Source organism: Amphiprion ocellaris, chromosome 22 (genome assembly GCF_022539595.1).
Source record: "Amphiprion ocellaris isolate individual 3 ecotype Okinawa chromosome 22, ASM2253959v1, whole genome shotgun sequence".
NCBI classification, from domain to species: Eukaryota; Metazoa; Chordata; class Actinopteri; family Pomacentridae; genus Amphiprion; species Amphiprion ocellaris.
This window is the reverse complement of record NC_072787.1, coordinates 19734193-19756235: the sequence shown is the minus strand read 5'-3', so window position 1 is coordinate 19756235 and position 22043 is coordinate 19734193. Positions and strand designations below refer to the sequence as shown.

Genomic DNA, 22043 nt, shown 5'->3' with positions numbered 1-22043 from the left:
TACTGTAGAGTACAGACCACATCAGCATGATTATAAGCATCCTCTGGTAAATGAACAACCAGATACTGATGTCTCTCACCATATGGACTTCAGGAGATGACTGGGGGATGATAAACTGTGACCTACTGGTTGGGTTCTCTCTGTTCTCATGTTTCTTACATGTTTGTCCCCTGACAGCCGGGTCCTAATGTTTTTTGAGCAACACACCATACTATGACGTTTTTACAATGATGGTTCTACTATGGAACCAGTTTGACATGTTCAGGTGTTCTTTGTGTGAAAACTCAGAGATTTCAGGTATCAGAAGGTGGTTTTCAACTTTCTTTATTAACTTTCTGCTTCAACTTTAAACTAAATTTCCTTCACTAACCCCGCCCTCTGGACTTCCAGTAAGCTGTGTTCCTATTGGCTGTCCAGGTGGCTGCTTGGTGTTATCAGGAACACCTGAGCAGCTCACTGTCTTCCTGCTTTATTTAGCAGCAGACAAACATTTCCTCTGTTTCTCTTCACCAGTGAACCGGGTTTGGCTCCATTGCTTTAGTTTGTGCTTTAGGTGTTTGCTTGCAGCTTCCAGCAGTAAAATCGTCTTTAATGTGTTTCTTGGTGTGTTTTAGGGCTTTGTACTGGATAGTTGTCTTGGTAAATGTGGTTCTTTAGCCACAGTCAGCACATGGTACTAATGTGTGCAGTGATTAGTGGATTTGGTGCAGCTGAGTTGTGTCTTTATCTTGGCTGTAGTGAGTCTTCAGAGGTTTTTGGTCAGACACATTCTGTATTCTTGGTTGTCCAGAAGGTAAGAGTTCCTGTCCTGATTTTCTGTTCTCAGAGGTTCTCTGGTAGGCTGCAGGAGACTTTAGCGTTTAGGAGAAAGTGAGCTTCAGAGTAGAAATGAGGAGATGGAAACCTTCTTGACCCGTGTGGTGAGGTCCTGTACCAAGAGTTTGAGCAGGTTGTGAAGAGTCTGTAGTTCTTTGGTCTGAAAGCACAAGAAGAGTCGACTCATTAAAGGAGAAAACAGGAGATATTGTTGGTTCTTCTGTCGCTCTGCAGTTTCCAGTTTCCTTAGACTGAATATCAAGTTTATATTTTAAATGATTTCCCATGTGAGCCCAAAAAGACGTCAATAAACTCCCTCCATCCCCTGGACACAACATAATTTATTACCATGTAAAATTTTTTTTTTTTTTTTTTTAAATTTAGTTTTAATCATAGTTTTAGCATAGTTTTTTCTCTTTGCTTGTTTAGTTTTGTAATCTGTGTGAAAGGTGCTAAACAAATAAAGTTGAATTGGTAAACTGAATAATTGACTAACTCATGATTGTGACAACAAAAGTATTTTCATTGTGATTTAACGGTTTGTTTCATTTTTCAGTTTGGGGTTAAAATCTTGACAGAAAAAAAAGATTAAAGAAATAAACTACAGTAAAAAAAAGCAGTTAAATCAAAGGAAAAAACATTTAATACAATAAAACTTTTAAAAAGAAAATCAAACATTAAATACAATTAAATTATATTAGACAAAATATTTAATTAAATAATTAAACGGAAGATACAAAGCATGTAATTATGAAATTAAACAAAAAAAATTTAAACAAAAATATTAAACATTAAAGATGAAATATTTTAGATAATTAAACATTTAAAAAATACAATTAAACAAGAATATTACACATTTAGAAAAATATAAAACATTTAATTAGATTATTAAACCTTTAAAAGTCAAAACATTTAATTAAAAAAATTAAATGTTTAATTAGAAAATTAAATCTTAAAGACAATAAAACTTTAAATAGGAACTAAACAGAAAATACAATGAAGCATTAAAAAAGAAAATTAAACATCAAAAGGTGGTAAAACATTTAAAAAGAAAAACCTTAAAGATTTAATCAAAAAATTAAACATTGGGAAAGAAAAGGAAATTTTTCAAACAAGCCGATAAAACATTTGAAAAAACAACAATTAAACATTAAAAAGACAAAACATTTCGAAATCAGATCAGACATTAAAACAGAATAAAAGGTGAGAAAAGAGAAAAACTAAACATTTAAGAAGAATCAAACTAAAGATAAAACCTTTGAAAAGACACCAGTTAGACTTTAGAAGATCAAATTAGACAGAGGAGACAATAAAACAATCAAAAAGAGCAAAACAGATAAAGGGTCTTAAAGTGTTTTCTAGTCTGAAATGAAAACATCAAGTTGTTTCTTCAAACATTTCCTCTTTCTATGTTCTTGGTTTGATTGTGGACAGATTTACTAAGAGCTCATTTCAGAAAACTGATTTCCAGATAAAGTCTACTAGAGGTTGAAGGCATCGATCAAACTAATGTTATCTTCTGATCTCCACAAACTTTACTGTTCAGTGAAGAGAATCAAAGTTTGTTCAAGATTTCTATAAAACCCACAGGTGAAAGTCTGAGAAGAACTCAGATGGATGATCTAAATGTGAAATCAAGACTCACGGTCACAAGTTTTAAGGCTTCTGTAAAATAGAAAGTTCAAACTAACAGAGACGTACTGAGAAACTTTTAAAATTTCAGTCCTCAGACTGTCTAAAGGTTCAAACTAACAGAGAAGTACTGAGAAACTTTTAAGATTTCAGTCCCCAGACTGTCTAAAGGTTCAAACTAACAGAGAACTACTCAAGAACTTTAAGGTTTTCAGTCCTCAGACTGTCTAAAGGTTCAAACTAACAGAGAACTACTCAGGAACCTAGAAGATATCAGTCCTTGGACTGTCTGAAGGTTCAATCTAACAGAGAACTACTGTGGGACTTAGAAAATTTCAGCCCTCAGACTGTGTGAAAGCTCAGGTCCTGAGGACTCGGGAGGTGTGGAGGCTTTGGAAAGTCTTGGAACTGAGGGTTCCACCCTCCAGCACAAAGGCTGAAGTCCAACCTCCTGAGAAAAACGGTCGAGTCGAGACTCGAGTTAAAAAAAAACTCGAAAACGACAAAAAATAGATGATAAATGCGCAAAAAAAAGAAGAATTTGTATCTGAGCGAGTAGCTCAGGAGGATAAGAAGAGGACTCCCAAGTGGAGGGTCGCAGGTTCGAGACCCGCCAGCGGCAGTTTTCTTTGTTTGTCTTTGTCAGGATTTTTGAGAAAATTTAAGAAGTGTCTGGTCTTGAACCAGCGACCTGCAGCTCCATAGGCAAATCCTTAACTCACTGAGCTACAGATCAGATAAAATAACATAATTTCGTCGTCCCTTTGTCATCGTAGTTGCTGAAGTCACCACATGGGTGGAGCCAAGGCGGAGTCTGGGTGGAGTCAGGGCGGAGAGTAGGCGGGGAGGTGGGTGGCGGCCTCCCCCCTCTACTCCCCCACCTCCCACCACCGCCCACCACACCTTCCCCCGCCCGTCGAGTTCTTCGAGTCTCCACGAGTTCTTCGAGTCTCGACAGGTTTTCCCGAGTTTCTGGAGTTTCCACCAGGTCGGAGGCAGAACAAGTTGTCATGAAGAGATGTTGAAGTCGGCCAGGATGGACTGACTTTTTACAGCGACTAGAAGGAAGACGACTAGAAGAGCAGGTCTTTCACCACCATCCATGAAATCCATGGAGTCGACTCCAGAGAAATGAAGGGAGATCAATTTTTATCAACCTCCATCTAGATGTTCAACTTTTATATCTTTACTTGGAGATTTTTAGCACCACAAACCTTTAGTATCACACTTTATTATCCTTTATTAGGACTTTAATGGAATCCACCAGCAGATTTACTTTTTGTTGACAAACTTTATTCTTGTCATCATGGGATTGTAGTATTTAAAACTCTTCCTTCTATTTGACCTCATGTTTATTAGTTTTAGTGGAGAAAGTTTTGTCAATTAGTCTCTTAAAAACTAAATAATAAATTGGATTAGTCAAGAGGTTTAAATTTCTTTGTCATATTTTAAATATGACAAAAAAAATACAAAAATAAAGCATCTTGAGACAATTTGACCTGTAATTGGTGTTATATAAATAAAATTGAATTAAAATTGTATGTATCTTGTAATGGAGTAATTCAGCCATATATGTTAGAAAACACATTTCTTTGACCATTAATCTGTAGATTGTTTTCTCCAGTAATTCATTTCTTGTTTTGGTTTATAAAATGTCAAACCCAAATATATTCAGTTTACTGGCATAAAAACCAAAAAGATTGACATTCATGATGCAGGAATCAGGCAGTTTTTCACTTTTTATCTTAGTTTAGTCAGAAAGATAGTTGATAATGTGTGAATTGTTACAGCTTGTGAGCCGTAGAAGGTTTTAATCTTTGGGGCCGAGTGTCAAAAAACATTTAGAAACCAACATCAACAAAACACTCAACAAAGATTTGAACATCATTAAAGGGAAATCCAACTTTTGCATGACAATGTCTAATTAAAGGACATTTATTTCCAATGTAAATGTGTGATATTCATCCTCTGGAACTTTCTCTTCACATCGTCTTCCACCTGGACTGGTTTGGTCGGGAGCATGTGCAACAAACATCTGAAAAACTGCACTTTAACAACAATGAATGACACTGAAGTTTAATCTCTACATAAATGAGACTGAGTCTGGATGTGCTGCTCTTTCATTAACTCCTAAGTTTAGGGAAAGTTCAAACAAAAGAGGATAGTTCAGATCAGACTTGAGAATGAGCTTATTTTGAACAAACATCTCAGACTTTCTGAGCTTCAGCACCTCTAGCAAGATATTTTAACAACAAGCAACTCAAGAGATCCAGAAGTTGGAGAGAGTTAGCTTTAGCTGAGCCAAAGAACATGTGGGATGCTAACCTAGCAAACATTTCAGACTTTTCTCTGTGAATTCTGAGAAATAATTTACTATTTAATGACAGAGCTACACATCTTAACTCAGTCTCATTAAAACAGACTCTAATTCAGTGTCATCCATCCATATTAAAGTGCAGTTACCCAAAATGTTTGTTGCATGAGCTCCAACAAAACCTGTCCAGGTAGAAGGCCACTTTGACAAACAGGAAGTGGACGATTCCAAGCAGATTGATAGAAGGGGGAACCGGACTGTACTAAGTATGGTCCAGTATAGAGGGGTGTTTTGTGGGTTTTAAGGCTGATAATGATTATTAGTGAGACATTTGGAGTAGATATTCATTTGCAGTAAATGAAAGTATTTAAAATCTTGGAGTTAAATTTAAAAGAACACAAACTTTAACAGAAAACTTTGTTGATACGTTTTTGTTTTGTTTACAGATGCTAAGTTAAAGGAGTTTTATTCGTGACGTATAACCAATCAAATCACTCCAGAAGACAGAGCGACCACAGGTAGATAAAGGTTCAGAGCCAAAGTAGCACTTAAATGCAAAAAACAAAGACAGGTAGTTGTTTCGGCATCTTTGACATATTTGCATATTCTCCTTGGAAAGGGTTGTGGAATTTTAGTTTACATGTGAGACTACAGTGCTAAACCTCAGTCTGTATTCGGGGATTCCTTGTGTCTTGGATTTGTGGGTTTTTTTTTGTTATTAAACTTTTTATTCGAAGAAACAGCTCATACATGTTGCTCTTATTTTGTATACATCTCGTCAAGTCTTAACAAGCTGATAAGAGAAAAAAAAAATAAGACAAAACAAAACAAGGAGAAAAAAGAGAGAGAAAGAAAAATAAAATAACAAAAATCTCAATGGGCATCCTCAGTATTTGAAACATGAGAAATTATCATAACTAGAAAATAGCAGTAAGAGCCATAAAAATAAATGAGTTTGTCTGCCCCATATGCTCCTTCCTTTATCCGTGATTTCTCCTGAGAACATTATCTTATCAGGGGTGAAAACAGCAATGACAAGAGCAACATCAACCCAAATGATAACAATAAATAAAGAAAGATTGCTGCATACATGTATAACATTGACCAATAGTAGTTTAGTTGCTGAACTGAAACAGAAAACAGAACTCGGTGAGTGGAGTCAGAAACTAGGGGTTTTTTTTCACTTTACCCAGCCTTTTGCCTATAAGTTTCTAGATAGTTTATCCAGATTTTCCAGTAACTTTCAAACTTATCTTGTTCAAGCCTAAGAATGAATGTTAGCTTCTCAATTATGAAAATGTCCTGAACCACTTTGATCCAATCCTCGACTGTAGGAGAATCTTTTGCCAACCATTTCCTTGTGATTGCTTTCTTGCGCGCTACTATTAAAATATTATACGTATATTTGTTTTCAGGTCCCTTCACATCATCCGGTCTTAGCCCCAGACACAAGGTCTCGAATCCTGATGGAATCACTATTTTCATAATTTTCTCCATGTTCAATTTAATTTCTTCCCAATATTTTGAAATGACCGGGCAGTCCCAGAACACATGAAAATATGTTGCCTTACTCTCTCCACAGGATCTCCAGCAAAATGTACTCCCTCCCAAAGCAATCCTTTGAGCTGGAACTCTAAAAACCTAGCTATACTTTTCCACCCAAATTCTCTCCAGGACAGAGCAGATGTACTTTTCCACTGTTGACTAATTATTTTCTCCCATGTTTCCATCTGTATTGTGGTGTTACTCTCCTTCTCCCATTTCTCCTTTATATATGCAGTATCGTCCCTTACTAGCTCTTGTAACACCTTATAAATTTTCGATACGTTTCCGCGTCCAGGGTCTGACCTGTAGCTGAGTAGAAATATTTTCGCTATACCCAGATTAGTTTGTTGCAATTCTTCCTTTTTCGTTATTTTCTCTAGGTAGTGTCTTAGTTGCAAAAATCTATAAAAATCTTGATTGGTTAAATCAAATCGATTTTTTAGATCCTGAAATTGTCGCAGTGTGCCTCCCTCATAAAGATCGCCATGCTTTATTAACCCTTTATCAGCCCACTGCTTAAATCTTGCATCCATCCTGTTTGGTAAAAAATCTGAGTCATATCCTATCCATCTTAAAATCCAGTATGGTTCCTTGGTCTTATTTTCACTGACTACCCTGTGCCAAATCCTAACGGACATTTTTATCCATGGGTTTATATCTTTTAAACAGGAATACAGCCCACTGTCCCCTATAACTGCTTGTAATGGGATATCGCTAGATATCTGACATTCTATGTCTTTCCATTTTGCTTTATAGGAAGGATCCAGCTGTGGAGGGCCCGCCTTTCAGCTTTTAAGCTTCATCAGATCCTCCCCGATCTTACATATTATATGATAAGTGTCATTAACCTAATCCAAACGTCTCCCAAGGCAGTGAATTTTTAATAGTTTGTTTCACAGTCCCTGCTACCATGCCACCTTACCGTGGGGAATCTGCGCCGAGAAAAACAAGTTCACTGGTCAGAGAGTCTGAAAGCGTCCAGTCTCTTTTTAAAACCCTGTCTCGGAGCTTCTGGATGCCGCTCTGCTCCTCTTGGTGACCGGGTTTTGTGCCACATCAGATTTTTGTGCCACTCTGTCGACCCAGCTCGTCGGTGGTTTAAATATCGTCACGGACAAACCTCTCGTCACCATGTCCTTCGTGGCCTCCTCTGCAGAGTTGTACAGGCATGTCTCTCCCTCATAAAACACCCTCATTCTGGCTGGAAAAGGAATCTGGAACCGTATATTATTCTCCTGCAGCACCTTCTTTGCCTCCGCGTACTCCTGGTGCTTCCTGAGGGTCTCCGGTGCATAATCGGGGTCCACAAAAACTCTTCTCTCCTGATACAGAAACTCCTTTTTCCGCCACACCAGTTTCAGGATTTCTTCTTTAGTTTTGCTGCTGGAGAACTTAACAACTATGGATCTTGGGGGAGAGTCGGCCGGGGTTTCGGTCCCAATGCGCGATGTGCACATTCAATGTTGAGGTCATCGGTGAGAGGCAGCTCTAGTTTATCCCTCAGCAAATTTTCCATGAATGTTATCATCGATGTGGAGTTGCTCTCCGACCCCTCCTCTATACCGTGAATTCGTATACTGTCCCGTCTCGCTCTTCCCTCTTGATCCGTTAGCTTATCTACCAGCTTAGCTTGTAGCTTTAGCAGCTCCCTCGTAGCCTCCTCCAGCCCCTGCACTCTTTCCTCTGACTCAGAAATTTGCATTTCAGCTTCGTCAACTCTGCTGTTAGTTGCCTTAATGTCCTCTCGTATTTCTCGAAGAGTGTCTGCATTTTCACGCCAAAACTCTCTCAGCTCTTGCAATGTCACCTGCAGGCTAGCCATGTCCACGTCCACCTGTAGCTCTTCTTTGTCGAGATGGCTAGCCGATTCTTCCTCGGTTGTTTGAGCTCTTTCCTTCGACTGTGAGACGTTTTTTTGTTTAGGTTTAGGCATACTGTAAACGCCTCTCAAACTTCTTCTGTTCATATGAAACATTTTTTCTAGAAATACGGCGTTTGTCTTGAAGATCGAGGAGCTCTGGTAATATGCTACCTATCGCATGGCTGCTAGAGCGGAAGTCCAAAGTAGCACCATTTTTAAATGTATTTATTACCGTAAATCAGTAAAAAATAAACTACTGATAATCAGTAAATCAGTCAGCTCACAATTACTACAATTCTACAGTTGATGTCTCTTTCATTTGACTTATTTGTACAATATATGATGATGGCGTTTTTTCATACCAAAGGCTATACTATGATGTTTTCTAAGAGACACACGATGCTACTCTGGTTGTTCTGGCTCTGGGCCGCTTCACTCCTCCTCTGTTGTTTTCTGGATTGTCCTCAGCTGCATGCCTTCGTCCACCCGGCCTCCGTTGACTCGTCCCGCCTGCCGTCTCTGGAGCTGAAGCTGGATTGGAACAGACCAAAGTACAGTCCAATCACGATGCCAGCTGCCTCTCAAAAGGCTCCTTCATCTGGCAGGTGGCGGCACTTCTTCTGAGGGGAAGCTGAGCTGGCCCTGCAGAACTTTGGAGATGTGTTCCAGTGGTTGGTGGATGTGTGGGGAGATAGAGAGGGACCTTTGAATTGTTTAGAAAGGAAAACAGGGAACCCATTGGTACTTTTAGTTTAGGGTGCTACTGCGGTGTGTTTTGGGGTTTTAAGAGGTGAACAGGAAGAGGTTTTGTTTGTATTGATTATCTTTTACTTTGTTCCTGGTTGGAATGCCCATCAATGTCAACATGAAGTTCACTTTTAGTTCTGTTTATTTATTTTTATTTAGTAACACCCATTTGTTTTTAACCCCCTCACATGTTGTGTTGTTGTAAACTTCCTCTTTCAAATAAATTCTCGTCTAACCCTCTGGAAACCAACGTTTGGACTGTTTTTGTGTTGCTCCTCACATACTGACAGCTGTGGACTAAAGGCTATACTCTGACGTTTTTAGAGCGACATGCTATACTATGATGTTTGTTGGGCGACACGCTATACTATAGGCTTTTTTAATTGACATATTACTGACCTTTTTTGTTTTAGTTTTTTTTTGTTTTTTAGTAACATATAAGAATTTGAACAGTTTTAAAAGTTACTATACTTTTACTTGTGCAATGAAATATTATTCTATGGCATTTTTTAGACAACATATTATACGCTGATGTTTTCTTGAATAACATACTATTTTGACAATATATTGCACTATGACATTTTTTGAACCACATATCATACATGACAATTTTAGGCAACATCCTATCATTTTGCGCTTTTTGAACCACATAATAATCTATGTTTTGGTTTTTTTTTCTTGCCGACATGCTGTACTATGAACTACAGGCCATGCTATGTTATTCTTGAGTAAAGTATGCTATACTTTGACATTTTCTGAACTACATCCTATACTATGGCATTATACACAGAGTGCTTTGGTTACATGTTGATTTATAATCTAGATTTTTTTCTGTTTTGTTTTTTGACAGGATTACCACAGACCTGACTGTGAACACTGTCGACACCCACCTCAGGGAGACGCTGTCTAAGATCTCAAGGCTGCTTGGTCGTGGTCTTTCTGGCACGTACTCTTCCAAGATGAGCCGGGAAGTTTAACACTGATGGAATGACACCAGGTCTAAGCCGACAAACTTCCAATTCCTCCTCAACCCATAGTCTCTGGGAAACCTACATGGAGTAAGAAAAGTAGACAGAGAAGTAATTAAGTCTGTACACAACATATTAAAAAGAAATCATGCTAATAAATTAAGTACAAATAACCGAATTTGCCAATATACTGGAGACCAGAGCTATTTAATTTGATAAGTATAACCTTGTTTAGTAACATTTCAATTATTTGAGAGCAGTCCTAAAGAATTGCCTGTAATCCCAATCATAAAATGGGTTTGGAGGAAGAACATAGATGGTAATCTGTATATATGAGTTAGGCTTTATAACTACTATTGGTAGTATTGGTGGTAGTAATAGCAATGTGATTACTACTAGTAATAGTGGTGGTTCGCTAACTTCTGCTGCTGATACTGGCAGTGCGACTACAACTTGTAATATTATTACAAATGCTGATACTACTTCTACGACTCTAACAGCTGTTTATATTACTACTGCTGCTTGTACTTTTAGTATTACTACTACTGCTTGTACAACTATACTACAGCTACTTTTAATCGTCTGGTATTTGGTTGTCAAGCTGCTAGCTCGCCTTAGCGTTTTGCTAGTGGCTAACGAGTTAGCTCTCATAGACTGGAAGCTCTCAACAAGATTTCATAATGAAAAAAGAGCCAAAAACTATTCTTACCTATGAAAAGTCATTCCAAGTTTCCTTGTCTCAATCGTACGACGTAGTGTGTAATTGTATGCAGCACAGTGAGCAGGCATACTTGTTGTTTCCGTTTTCACGCCGTCTACATCAACGGAATGCACTGAAACTTTGCCCCCACTAGCTTAGCCTCGCAGTAGCACGTAGCTCAAAGGGGTGTGTCCTATCTACTCATTCATATCTATGACAACAACGATGGCTGCACATAAGGACGCCTGTCAATGACGTTGATTAGCTGCGTAAATACCATTATATACAGTCTATGGTAAATACGTATGTGAATCGCATCATTGGCTGCAGCAGCCAGTCACCGGTCACTCACTGACTCACACTGAAAAATAGCACAGAATGAATTGTTACGTGTTTATTTTGTTTACAATTTAGGTTGGATTTTTTTTTTTTTGTGCGCAGAGCAGATTTTCTGTGCGCGGAGACCGTGTCAGCAGTGCGCAATTGCGCGCGCAGCTTAGAGGGAACAGTGCTTCAGACTGCCAGTGGAACACTAAAAATGACTCAAATTCTTAAAATTAGCATTTCAAAGAAAGCATTTCCAACCTTGAAACAGGCAAAACACTTGGATTTATCCAGTGTTGCTTTATTCAAGCAATAACTGAAGTTAGGTTTTTAAAATAATGATCAGTTATGTGGAAGTGCAACTTAACTCATTTTGTGCTTGACAAGATAATTTGCTCACAAATATATTCAGTTGCCCTAAAATAAAACACTTCAGTTTGCCTCATTAATTCTGCCTCAGAGCAAACAGGTTGATGTCAAACCACTTCTCTAATTCTACAACTCTAATTGTAAAACCTTTAGCATAACTTGCAGTGGTGTAACAGTCAAAGCATTTCAGTCTTTCCAACTCCAGTTCAACATTCAAGACAATTAAAATTCTTCTCCAAATCACTTTATTTCACACTTTAACCAAAACACACTGGCCAACTCCCCAGCTTCTTTAGGGTTTAATATTAACACAGGAATACTATAAACTTTGAAAACAGAAATACTTTGTGTCACAAGACAAAAACTGCATCGTACCAAATAAAAAGGTTCACATGTAGTATTACCAGAATACTGGTAGAAGAAAACAAACTCATTTACACACTTGGGCTTTTTGCGGCAGTTTCGACGTTTGGTCTTTAACCACCGTCTTGATGACCCCCACAGCAACTGTCTGCTTCAGGTCTCTTGCTGCAAAGCGACCTGGAGAGCAAAATTAAAGTTAGGAGGATGTACAAGTCAACATGGGGAAAACTTATAGAAAAGTAGATGCTGTACCTAAAGGAGGGTATGTGAAGAAGCTCTCCACACACATGGGCTTGATGGGAACCAGTTTGACTGTAGCAGCGTCTCCAGACATCAGGACCTGCGGATTATCCTCCAGCTTCTTACCCGTCCGACGGTCCAGCTTCTCCTTCAGCTCAGCAAATCGACAGGTGACGTGGGCGGTGTGGCAGTCCAGGACAGGGGAGTAGCCCGATTTGATCTTCCCTGGGTGGTTGAGGATGATCACCTGGAGACCAAAACGTCACATGAGGGAGCAAGAACAGTTTGAAGTTCTATTATTCAATGCATTCAACCAACCTGAGCCTCAAAGCTGCTGACGTCTGAGGGAGGATCCTGCTGGGCGTTGCCAGCCACATCGCCACGCCGCAGGTTCTTCACGGCCACATTCTTGATGTTGAAGCCGACGTTGTGGCCTGGAAGAGCCGTCTGCAGGCCCTGGTGGTGCATCTCAATGGACTTGACCTCTGCTGTGAGCTTGGCGGGGGAGAACATCAGGGTCATGCCCGGTTTGAGGACGCCAGTTTCGATTTTACCCACTGGAACAGTACCAACTCCTAAGAGAATCAAAACATGTAGATGTAGTTTTGTGCATCGTCTCCTGAATACCTGGACCTCATTTAATCAATCAAACGCAATGAATTTAGACCTTAAAAAAACGATTAGAGCAGTCTGACCTCCAATTTTGTACACATCCTGCAGAGGTAACCTTAGAGGCTTGTTGATTGTGCGGATAGGCGGGTGGATGGAGTCCAGGACTTCCAGTAGAGTTCTCCCACATGCAGTCCCTTCCCTTCGTCTCACTTTCCATCCTTGGAACCACGGCATCTGCACACACATTCATTATTTGACACATTGCACATCAACCTGTGGCAATTTAAGGCCTCAGATATTTCACCTTCTGGGTTGCAGTGATCATGTTCTCCCCAGTCCAGCCGGAAACGGGAACAAACGGTACAGCCGTGGTGTCGTAGCCGATCTTCCTGAGGAACCCGCTCACTCCCCGCACCACTTCCTCAAAGCGTTTCTGGCTGTAAGGCGGCTCGGTCAGGTCCATCTTGTTCACGCAGACTATAATTTGCTTCACGCCCAGAGTGTAAGCCAGCAGGGCATGCTCTCTGGTCTGACCGCTTCTGGAAACACCGGCCTCGAACTCTCCTTTAGCTGCAGAGACCACCAGCAGGGCAACATCAGCCTGCAATGACAGTCACACAACCGTTTTTTTTTTTTAAAGAAACAAAGCAGCTTATTCCTACTGAAAATGCTGGAACTTGTGTGTCTTTACCTGTGATGTCCCGGTTATCATGTTCTTAATGAAGTCACGGTGGCCCGGAGCATCAATTATAGTCATGGTGTATTTCTGGGTGTTGAACTTCAGCAGGGAAATATCAATAGTGATTCCTCGCTCACGTTCGGCTTTCAGCTTGTCCAACACCCAGGCAAATTTGAAAGAAGTCTTCCCCATCTAGAAAACAAGTTTCATTAGAGTTGAACACTTAAATTTCCTTTCCTCATTCCTTACAGAGCACCATTTCTTCCTCACTTGAGCTGCAGCTTTCTCAAACTTCTCCAGTCTCCTCTGATCGATGCCTCCACATTTGTAGACCAGGTGTCCGGTGGTGGTCGACTTGCCGCTGTCGACGTGGCCGATGATCACCACGTTAACGTGAGTCTTCTCTTTTCCCATGGCTGAAAGCGGATTTACTGACCAAACGAAGAAACTGCAGGGCTACAAATATCACACTTGTAGATCCTTCTATCAAATAGATCTGACCAGCTGCTTTAGGAGCAGCTTTATAGGCTCCAGAGACACTTAAGTGGAGACAGGTGTGCTGCTTAATCAGCCTTAATTGGTGTCAGTTGATGAAGAATTAAACAGCGAAGGAAACCATGAGACGAGGCTGGAATGCTTCTGAGAATTCTTCACATTTTTTAAAATAATTTTTTTGGATGCAAACAACATTGAGGATAATGAGTGGGACAAACGCTTCAGCTTTATCTTTGATCAGCGAGCAGCAGCTAAACTCTGCTCAGGCCTTCAGCCACAGATCATCCTAATGATCTCAAATTACAACCAGGTGCATCGTGTGGAGACGGGAGCCTTTGAACCAGAAGCCTCTCTCTGTTTATCAAACACAACAGTCACAAAGCATGAAAGGAAAAACAGGCAACAGACATATTTTCAATATTACAGGCTGTAATTGGGGAAGTTTGAATCTATGCTGCAGTAACTTTATAGTAGGAGGAGAAAAGGTTGAAAGAAGTCCTCATATCACTAATGGGGAAGGCCGGTATGATTGACACCATAAATAAATCGCAATAAATTTGCATTTCTGTTGCTGTTTTGTGCAAGTATGATCATCTCTTTAGTTCAGAATATTTACACACACAGTTTACATTATGGACATCATTGATGATTGTTATTTACCACTGAAAACATGCATGTGATCTGGTAATGAATAGAGAATAATAATACGATATACCTAATATTTGGCTTATTATTTGGTGACAATTAAAATCTTTACAATTTAACCATTACAGATTTATGTTGTCTGGTGTAGATTTCAGGTGGGATTCAGGGCATACATCAACCTTTGACATTTACAGCATGTGCATTTGGAAATAATTATTAGAATTCTTCCTTTGCTATTCTTGATGGAGCATTCTGGGTTTTCTTTGGACAGATATTTTCCTGATTTCAAGGTGGTTAGCAATGGTTCTCCCACCGCATCCCTCTTCTTTTAGCACCAGAATGGCCATATTGTATCTATTGGGTTATTACAGGACTTTTTCATGTCTTTCAGAAGATGCTGTAATTATTTAACCACTATATTAACATTCAAACAAAATTATTAATGTTGAAGGTGTGTTGTGCAGACTTTGTAAGGAAAACAAGAGGTGGTCTAATAATTTCCTAAGCTTTATATGTAGTTATGGGTATCTCTGCTGCAGATATCCTGCTGGGAGACAAAAAAAAATATATGACCTGACAGAAAAATATTTAACATTTTTTGAAAATTTGTCGGTAGCAGTTTGGACTTGAAAAACTCAAAGAAACACTGTGTCCATGTAAGACTGAAAATGGGCAAAATATGGGGCATTTAAAAACAAATTTTGTGATACTTAACACCCTAGTTATGTAATAAAATTGTTTAAAAAATTAATAGCACGAATTCCTGTCCAATTTAGTGAATTCACACTCAGCAAATTCCAGATTAGCCTAATTCACATTGAGTGTAAAAGAATTTTGGGGTCAAATAACACAACAGCGCCCCCTGGAGGCTCTATGCTAGCTTCTTGTTCGGTGGCACTTCGGTAGAGTTGATAAACCTCCTACTTCTGCTTCTGCGAAGGTCTATCTGAACGACTTTAACGTCTTAAAGTGCTAATAAAAGCAGCCGTCAGACATATTTATAATCTAGTTCAGTAGTAATCCGCTAGGAATGACTGTTGAAATCATCAGCGGGTGCCGGTTGACCGGGCGGGGCTATTGTCAATCAGATGGCGAAGGTGTGTCGGTGCCCCCCTCAACCGCGCTGAGAAGTGACACAAACCGAACTAGCTCCCTCCGGTCTGACGGCCGCAGTGACGCCGGAGAAGCAACCCGGAAACAACAGCAGCAGCAAATCGCTTTTCTTCTCCTTTCAGCCCGGACCGCTGCTTCTAGCGTGGTATCCACACATCGACTCCCGTGTTTCTCTACGAGCATCAAGGTAAAAAAAAAAAAAAAGACAAAACTAACACTTTACCGCTTCTTTTTCCGTCTCCTCCACCTGCCGCCTTTACTACCCACTGGTTGCCATTTACCGAAGCTTGTTTTTAGTGTTAAAATTCTGCTCCTCGGCAGCGAAATTAATGAATCACGAACGGTAAAAAAAAAAATAAAATCTAACCCGGGTGTCGTTAAGTTGCTGTAAAATTCAAGTAGCGGTATCAGTGATTATATAAACATGTCTTCGGTATACCGTTAACTTCCCCTTTTCAGAAATGGGTTCTCAAAGGAGGCGTCAGGCTGCTAACTAGATTTTTTCCTTTATTTGGCCAGAGGCAGTGAATGTTACATGCTCGACCCAAAACATGCTCCTAAATCCAGGCTATCAGCTGTGTCTGGTCCCGGGGTGAGATTGTGGAACCGGTTTTGAACTTTAAACTGTGTGGCTTGGATTAAGACTGCTCAGTTTCAGGCAGCAAATGATGCATCATTAAAGCTGCGTTAAAGGAAATGCACACACTAGCAGCTGGGACATGTGCAGAGCTGGTTTGCCTTTGATGGTTTTCGTTCTGATCAGTGCCTTTCAACAGATCTTGCCAGTTTTCAAAGTCTGACTCATGTGGCAGGAGCTTAGATTTGCATCTACTTGAGTAGAAATAGGATTAGAGCAATATTAAAATACTGTTGTACAAGCAAAAGTCCTGAATCTGCATGTGTGGCATTGTCAGCTATTATTCTGTAATTGGTTAAAAGAACTGAGATCAAACTAGTAGTGTTGCTGCTGGGTAGTTTAACCCTCGTGTTGTCCTGCGGGTCAAAATTGACCCGTTTTAAAGTTTGAAAATGTGGGAAAAATATATATTTTCACAGTGAAACTTCTGATGTCCATATTTCCAATATTTTTGGGAAATCTTTGAACATTTTTGGGAGAAAAAAATGTTTAAAATGTTTCTTTAAGAACATTCACATAAAAATCAACCAAAATCCAAATTTGGTTGATTTTTATGTGAATTTTTTAAAGAAATTATTAGAATTTTTACTGATATATATATATATATATATATATATATATATATATATATATATATATATATATATATATATATATATATATATATATAAAATCACTAGATATTTTTAGGATTTTTTTGGAAGATTTTTACTCATTTTTTGAAAATATTTACAAGAATTTTCTTGCCAAATTATTTTTTTTTAAATGAAACTTTTAAGGGAGTTTTTTTTAAAGGCATTATTGGAATTTTCTTCCTGAAGGTTTTGCAAATTTTCAGAAATTTGGGGATTTTTTTCTGCTAAATTTTTGGATTTTTTTCAGATGAGAAAACTATTTTTTGGTGCTTGTAAATGAGGACAACAGGAAGGTTAATTCATTGCATGGTTTATTATAGGGATTTCTTAAACATCCAGCTATTGAATGCAAAACTAGCATAAAGTAATGCTGGGATCTTCTTAACTCAAAGATATTTCACTGCAGATTAGCTTTTTTTTTCATCTGTACAACCTCAGAACCGTAGCACGGAAGTATACATTATTTCCTTTCCGCCCACTCTCTGCATAGGTGCTGAAAGTGGAAGTGAAACGTCCAGACAGCCGGATTTGTTTATGGTATCTTAGGAAAGTGCAGCGTCTACATTAAATTCGTCTCAGAGCTCTCACGCTCTTTCCTCTTCAAGGTCTACAACACTAAAGCCAAAAAAAATTGCTCCATGTTTGGTTCAACTCTGCCTTTTACGATGGCAGAAGCATTTTCAGTGCATGTCAGCAAAATGTTGCAGACTCATCTGTTAGTTCACAGATGTTCACTTTGACCTTTACCTGCATGCATCACCAAAAATATAAACAGGTACCTCAGGCATGGCTTTAAAAAGGACTATATGAGGTGGAAAAGAGGGTAAAATTCTGCATTTTTTAGTGTCAGCCAACCTAAAGTCAGCCAAAATCCCACATCTTCTGCTGCTGTATGGGACACATCCCTCCAGGTTATTTGAGTTTTCCCTTCTTGCAGTTTTTCTTCTTTACATCTGCACATTTTTGAACAACTGTATTTTGTTTGTTGGACATTTTCTCTCTCCACACGTCTTTGCTGCCATGGTTCCCGTCAGTATAGACCTGGAAGACATGACAATACCTGACTCTTGTGGGATGTTAGACGTGGTAAAACTTGTTGCGCCCTGATTGTCTCATAGCTTTTTTTTTTTTTTTGCACTGGTGTGAACAGATGGAATAATGCATGGAGTGACTCTTGAAGCTTATTCTTCCTTGTTTTGATTAGTGCTGCATGTAAAAGTTGCAGAAGCACTTGCAGAAAAACTAACAGAAGAAGAGAAGAAATACAACAAAGTCTGATGATGAGTAATTTCTGGGTTCGGGTAGTCATGTGTGAGAGCTTTTCTATGTCTCACAGTCTTGATTTGTGAAACAACTGAGAAACGAGAATTTGGCTCACTTGGCACTGTGTATTCGGTCATAAATCCCAGTTTGATGCAGGTATAGGCGTGCAGGTGTGCTTAGGCATGATGTTGCTTACAAATGAAACACAGATTGGATACTGTGCAACAGGAAAATTATCATTTTTAAGGTGTAATCTTGTCGTAACAAATCAATTTTTGCTGGCTGATTTTTCATGTACTGTACTGTAAAATAATCCATTTTACTAGTCAACAAAACAACCAGTAGTGATGCAGAAAAACCCCCAAAACAAAACAATATGCATATCTCTCCTCTGATCCACTTACCCCCGGAGCAAACCCACGAGGGGAGATTTTCTACATACCTTCTTTTAGCAGACATGTTTTCTAGTTCAGACAATTGAGGATACTGCAGCTGGTGTAATACCACGAGGATAAAGCGAGCGTAATGCTGGTTACTTTTAATTATTAATAATGTTTCCAGGAGTTCTCCAGGGCCAGAGCCGCTCGCATGTTTTCATTTCTCAGATTCGCAAAACAGACCCACAGCAGGACGAGGAAGACGACTTATCTTATTCTGGTGACAACTAACCAAACATTGAAGGAAAAAAGTAGCTCTTATCACAGATTTAGTGGATCGATTCACAGGAATGTCCCAAAGATCCGAGGGGCTGGGATCCCTCTCTAGCAGCACACACCCAGCGTCATTGCCGACTTCAGGTTGGGTTACTGCAGTTATTCTCGGTATGAGGTTTGCCGTCGGACTACATTATATGCTGTCAGCAGCAAGTGGGTCCACACACACTCAACATCCCGTCTAGTCGAGTCATTGTTCCAACAGGTCCAGCTCATGCACCATTGTGTGGTTTCACTGTGGTGTTGTGACATTTCGATAGCGACCGCTTGCCTCAAGGAGTTTAATACTTCTCATAATATCAGCTGTGTGGCCGCTCAGCCGAGCAGCACTGGGAGTTATGTCCCCCTTTGAGAATGTCATTTTTTTTTTTAATTCCTGTCGGTTGTTTTGTGATCTTTGGTTTGAGGAAACGGCAACATGTGTGAAGCATCTTGCTAACCCAGAAAATAACCACAGGGTCAAACCATCAGCTCTCTGTCACAGCCGTCGCACGTCAAATGTCTGTTAGCGTTTACGTTGTAGTGTCCACGCTTTGTGTTTCATAAGCATGCCGTCTTAGGCTTATTGATCCCTTTCTCTGGCATAGTGCTGTTTGTGCAGTTATTTGGATTAACTTCCTCTAACTGATCTGGCCTGTTCAGCGTTCTGCTCTAACACCATTACCATGACGAAGCTTAATCCAGGAGAGCTGGTGACTCCAGCATCATTCAATTTCAAGTTGTTGTTTTTTTAAATTCAGGCACCTCAATTACAATTCCAGCCTTTCTCCACCATCTAACCATGTGATATACTGTATTTCAGCTCGTGGTAATTTGACACTTCATACAGAAATGAGTTTATGGACTTCTCTGTGTGTGAGCAGTTATCTCATTTTTCCTCTTGAGTACACACAATTCTCCTTCCACTGCATGTCTGCTCTTGTCCATAAGCAGATCAGAGTTGAATTGATGACATACTTGAGTTACTCAGTAGGAAAAGCTGACTGAATCCCCCCTTCAGAGTGTTACTGCCAGTTTCTGCACATGATCGAATTATTAAAGAGCAGAATTTCACATTTATCACGTGTCTGATTGTATGTTCCTTGAAAGAGAGCGTTGAATTTGATAGATCCTTATCAGCTTTACATGATCTTTTTGATCATATCTCTTTGACATTTCAGCTCTTTTTGTTTTTTGTGCTTCTGTCTTGGCCAAAACAATCTCAAGGATCTTCTACTGGTTAGCTAAGGGACTATATTTTATCATTATTTAATTCGCATCACATATTCCCTGCTGTTTGGTTCACACACAGATTGATTTAGCAGTTTGTTTTGTTGTTAAATGAGCAGAATAAGATGTTGTGGAGCTGTGGAGGTCCTAGCCGTGGCGGTTTGTCTTCGCAGCCTTCAACAGAACCGAGTAATGTACTTTTGATGTGCTGACTCTGATGTGTATGAGTCAGTGTGTGTGTGCCAGTTTCTGATCTGCAGCGCCGGCTGTGCCGGTAGACTCAAGCATTCCTCTCAACTTTCTCACTTCCGTCCTATGATGTTGGCTTATCTGAAGCCCTAAGCGTTGCACATAATGAGAAGAGAGAGCAGTCTTGTGTGTTTTTTATCCTCCTGCAGGCAGGCCATCTGAAGGCCTTCAACAGGATGCTTTCATTTATCCCTGGCTGTATGCAGCAGCATCTTCACAGTCTAAAAGCAAAGTGGACTTTGCATTGAATCTCCCAACATAAAGCTATAAATAACGTGGCCTACTCAAAAGAAAAAAAGCTGTGACTTTGTGCGCTCCTACCCCCACACCTTTCACACATGCACCGAAAACCCCTTCAGGCTCTCATCTGAGAACGGCAGAAGAGGCTGCAGTGTTGAGGATTTTCTCCTTTCACCACCACTTAAAGCAGATTCAGTTGCATTCAGCGATTTGTGACGATGCTTTTTAAACATAGCATGTTAAACCGGGCGGGCATGAGATCCTCGCGTGGCCGCCTACATGTCAGCAGACATAGAACAGGCGTGTTGCCACAGATGGCGAATCAGCATGACAGAAATTCAGTTTTTGCATGGAGCTGTTGCTGCGCTGCCCCCACACCAAACCTCCATCACACAGTGTTAAAACTGTCATATAAACCCGAGGTGGATTTCTGTTCCAATATCAGCCTGAACATTATTTAATCAAGCCTAAATTTTACAGGCATCCTGGTGTGTCACATAGGCATGTTTAATGTACCTCTTTGTGTTGTAGTGATGCATTATTTTTTTGCTTTTAGCATGAATACATTCCTCTTTTGGCCAAAGCTGTAAAAGCTCCTGTTTGTTTCTCAGTTTTATGTCATTTTAAACTGAATATCTTTGGGTTTGGGTGTGCTGGGAGGATAAAACAAGCCATTCTGGACACGTCACCCTGAATTCTGAGAACCATGAGGCAAATTCTGCACTATTTTCTGACATTTTGTAGACAATAAGCCACAAATCTAGAAAATAATCAGATTAATCGACAATGAAGAATTGTCACTTGCAGCCCCAGATTATTTGTAATGTCAATATCCAAATCACTGCATTATTTTATATTTCACTTTTGAATTTAAAAATCAGCCCCAATCACTAAATCTCTCATGCTTTGGGGACTCAGAAACTGAAAGTAAATATCTCAGTGACACCTCAGATGATGCTTTTACCATTTCAGACTGAATTTCTGAACACAGCTGTTTCATACCTGGGTTTGGTGCCCATCACTTCCAGAACTTTCTCAGTATTGGATCTAATGGCTGTGCCTATTTGCATGTCTGAATCATGGCTTCACGTGGAAAAGAATTCCTGGAGGAAATTAAAACTGTGATTGAGAAAATTTACAAAGATGAAAACATTTAGAGGAAGATCAGAGACAAACTCAAAATCAATCAAAACAGAGCAGCAGCTTTAATCAGGAGGTGTAGAATGAGTCATAGTACCACTAACCAGAACTGCAGTAGTTCTCCTCAAATGACGTCACAGACAGTGCATTACTTTCACAATCCAGCTCTGAAAAACAGACAGGAAAGTGCTTCAGACGTGGCACAGGGGTTATCAACAGACTTCTGTCTTTCTGTGACAGCTCAGACAGTGTCGAGGTAATAGCATAAACTCAGCCTCCATGGATGGTCTTGGCACAAAACTTCAAAATGAAGCTTTGCTAAATAACCTGTAAAGAAGAATGATGAATATTGGAAGCTTATTGTTTAATCTCATGAGATCAAGTTGAATTGGTTTAGTTCAGGTGGGATCCATCATGTTTGGTGTGAACCTGTCAAAAACCACAGTGAATGCATAGTCCTGACAGTGAAGCACAGAGGTGGGAGTGCAAAAGGTGTTGGGGAGAAGACATTTATATGGTACCATGAATCCTTGT

At 39.6% G+C, this 22043-nt stretch overlaps 2 protein-coding genes and 1 long non-coding RNA gene across 4 annotated transcripts in view; 1 reads left to right on the top strand and 2 right to left on the bottom strand.

Moving 5' to 3' along the window:
* Positions 1–308: 308 nt before the first annotated feature.
* Positions 309–10990, bottom strand: LOC129347973 (uncharacterized). Of its 2 annotated transcripts, none has more exons than XR_008600345.1 (3): positions 10593–10989; positions 9806–9964; positions 309–976 (listed from the first exon to the last, which is right to left on the bottom strand). It is a non-coding gene; the product is annotated as an uncharacterized LOC129347973 (long non-coding RNA). The 2 variants fall into 2 exon arrangements; XR_008600346.1 differs by lacking the exon at positions 309–976 and adding an exon at positions 8514–8871 and having other exon boundaries at positions 10593–10990.
* A 518-nt stretch (positions 10991–11508) lies between these two features.
* Positions 11509–13669, bottom strand: eef1a1l3 (eukaryotic translation elongation factor 1 alpha 1, like 3). Its single transcript, XM_023285425.2, has 7 exons — positions 13441–13669; positions 13183–13362; positions 12796–13092; positions 12575–12725; positions 12198–12454; positions 11892–12126; positions 11509–11816 (listed from the first exon to the last, which is right to left on the bottom strand). Exons 1-7 carry the CDS (start codon positions 13582–13584, stop codon positions 11707–11709), a joined length of 1374 nt encoding a protein of 457 aa, XP_023141193.1. The 5' UTR covers positions 13585–13669; the 3' UTR covers positions 11509–11706.
* Positions 13670–15449: 1780 nt separating this feature from the next.
* fam49bb (family with sequence similarity 49 member Bb) overlaps positions 15450–22043 on the top strand; it is a 41206-nt gene continuing 34612 nt past the window's right edge. Inside the window, exon 1 of the mRNA XM_023285218.3 lies at positions 15450–15610. The gene's annotated coding sequence lies outside the window, so the exon portion shown is untranslated. The remainder of the gene's footprint in view (positions 15611–22043) is intronic.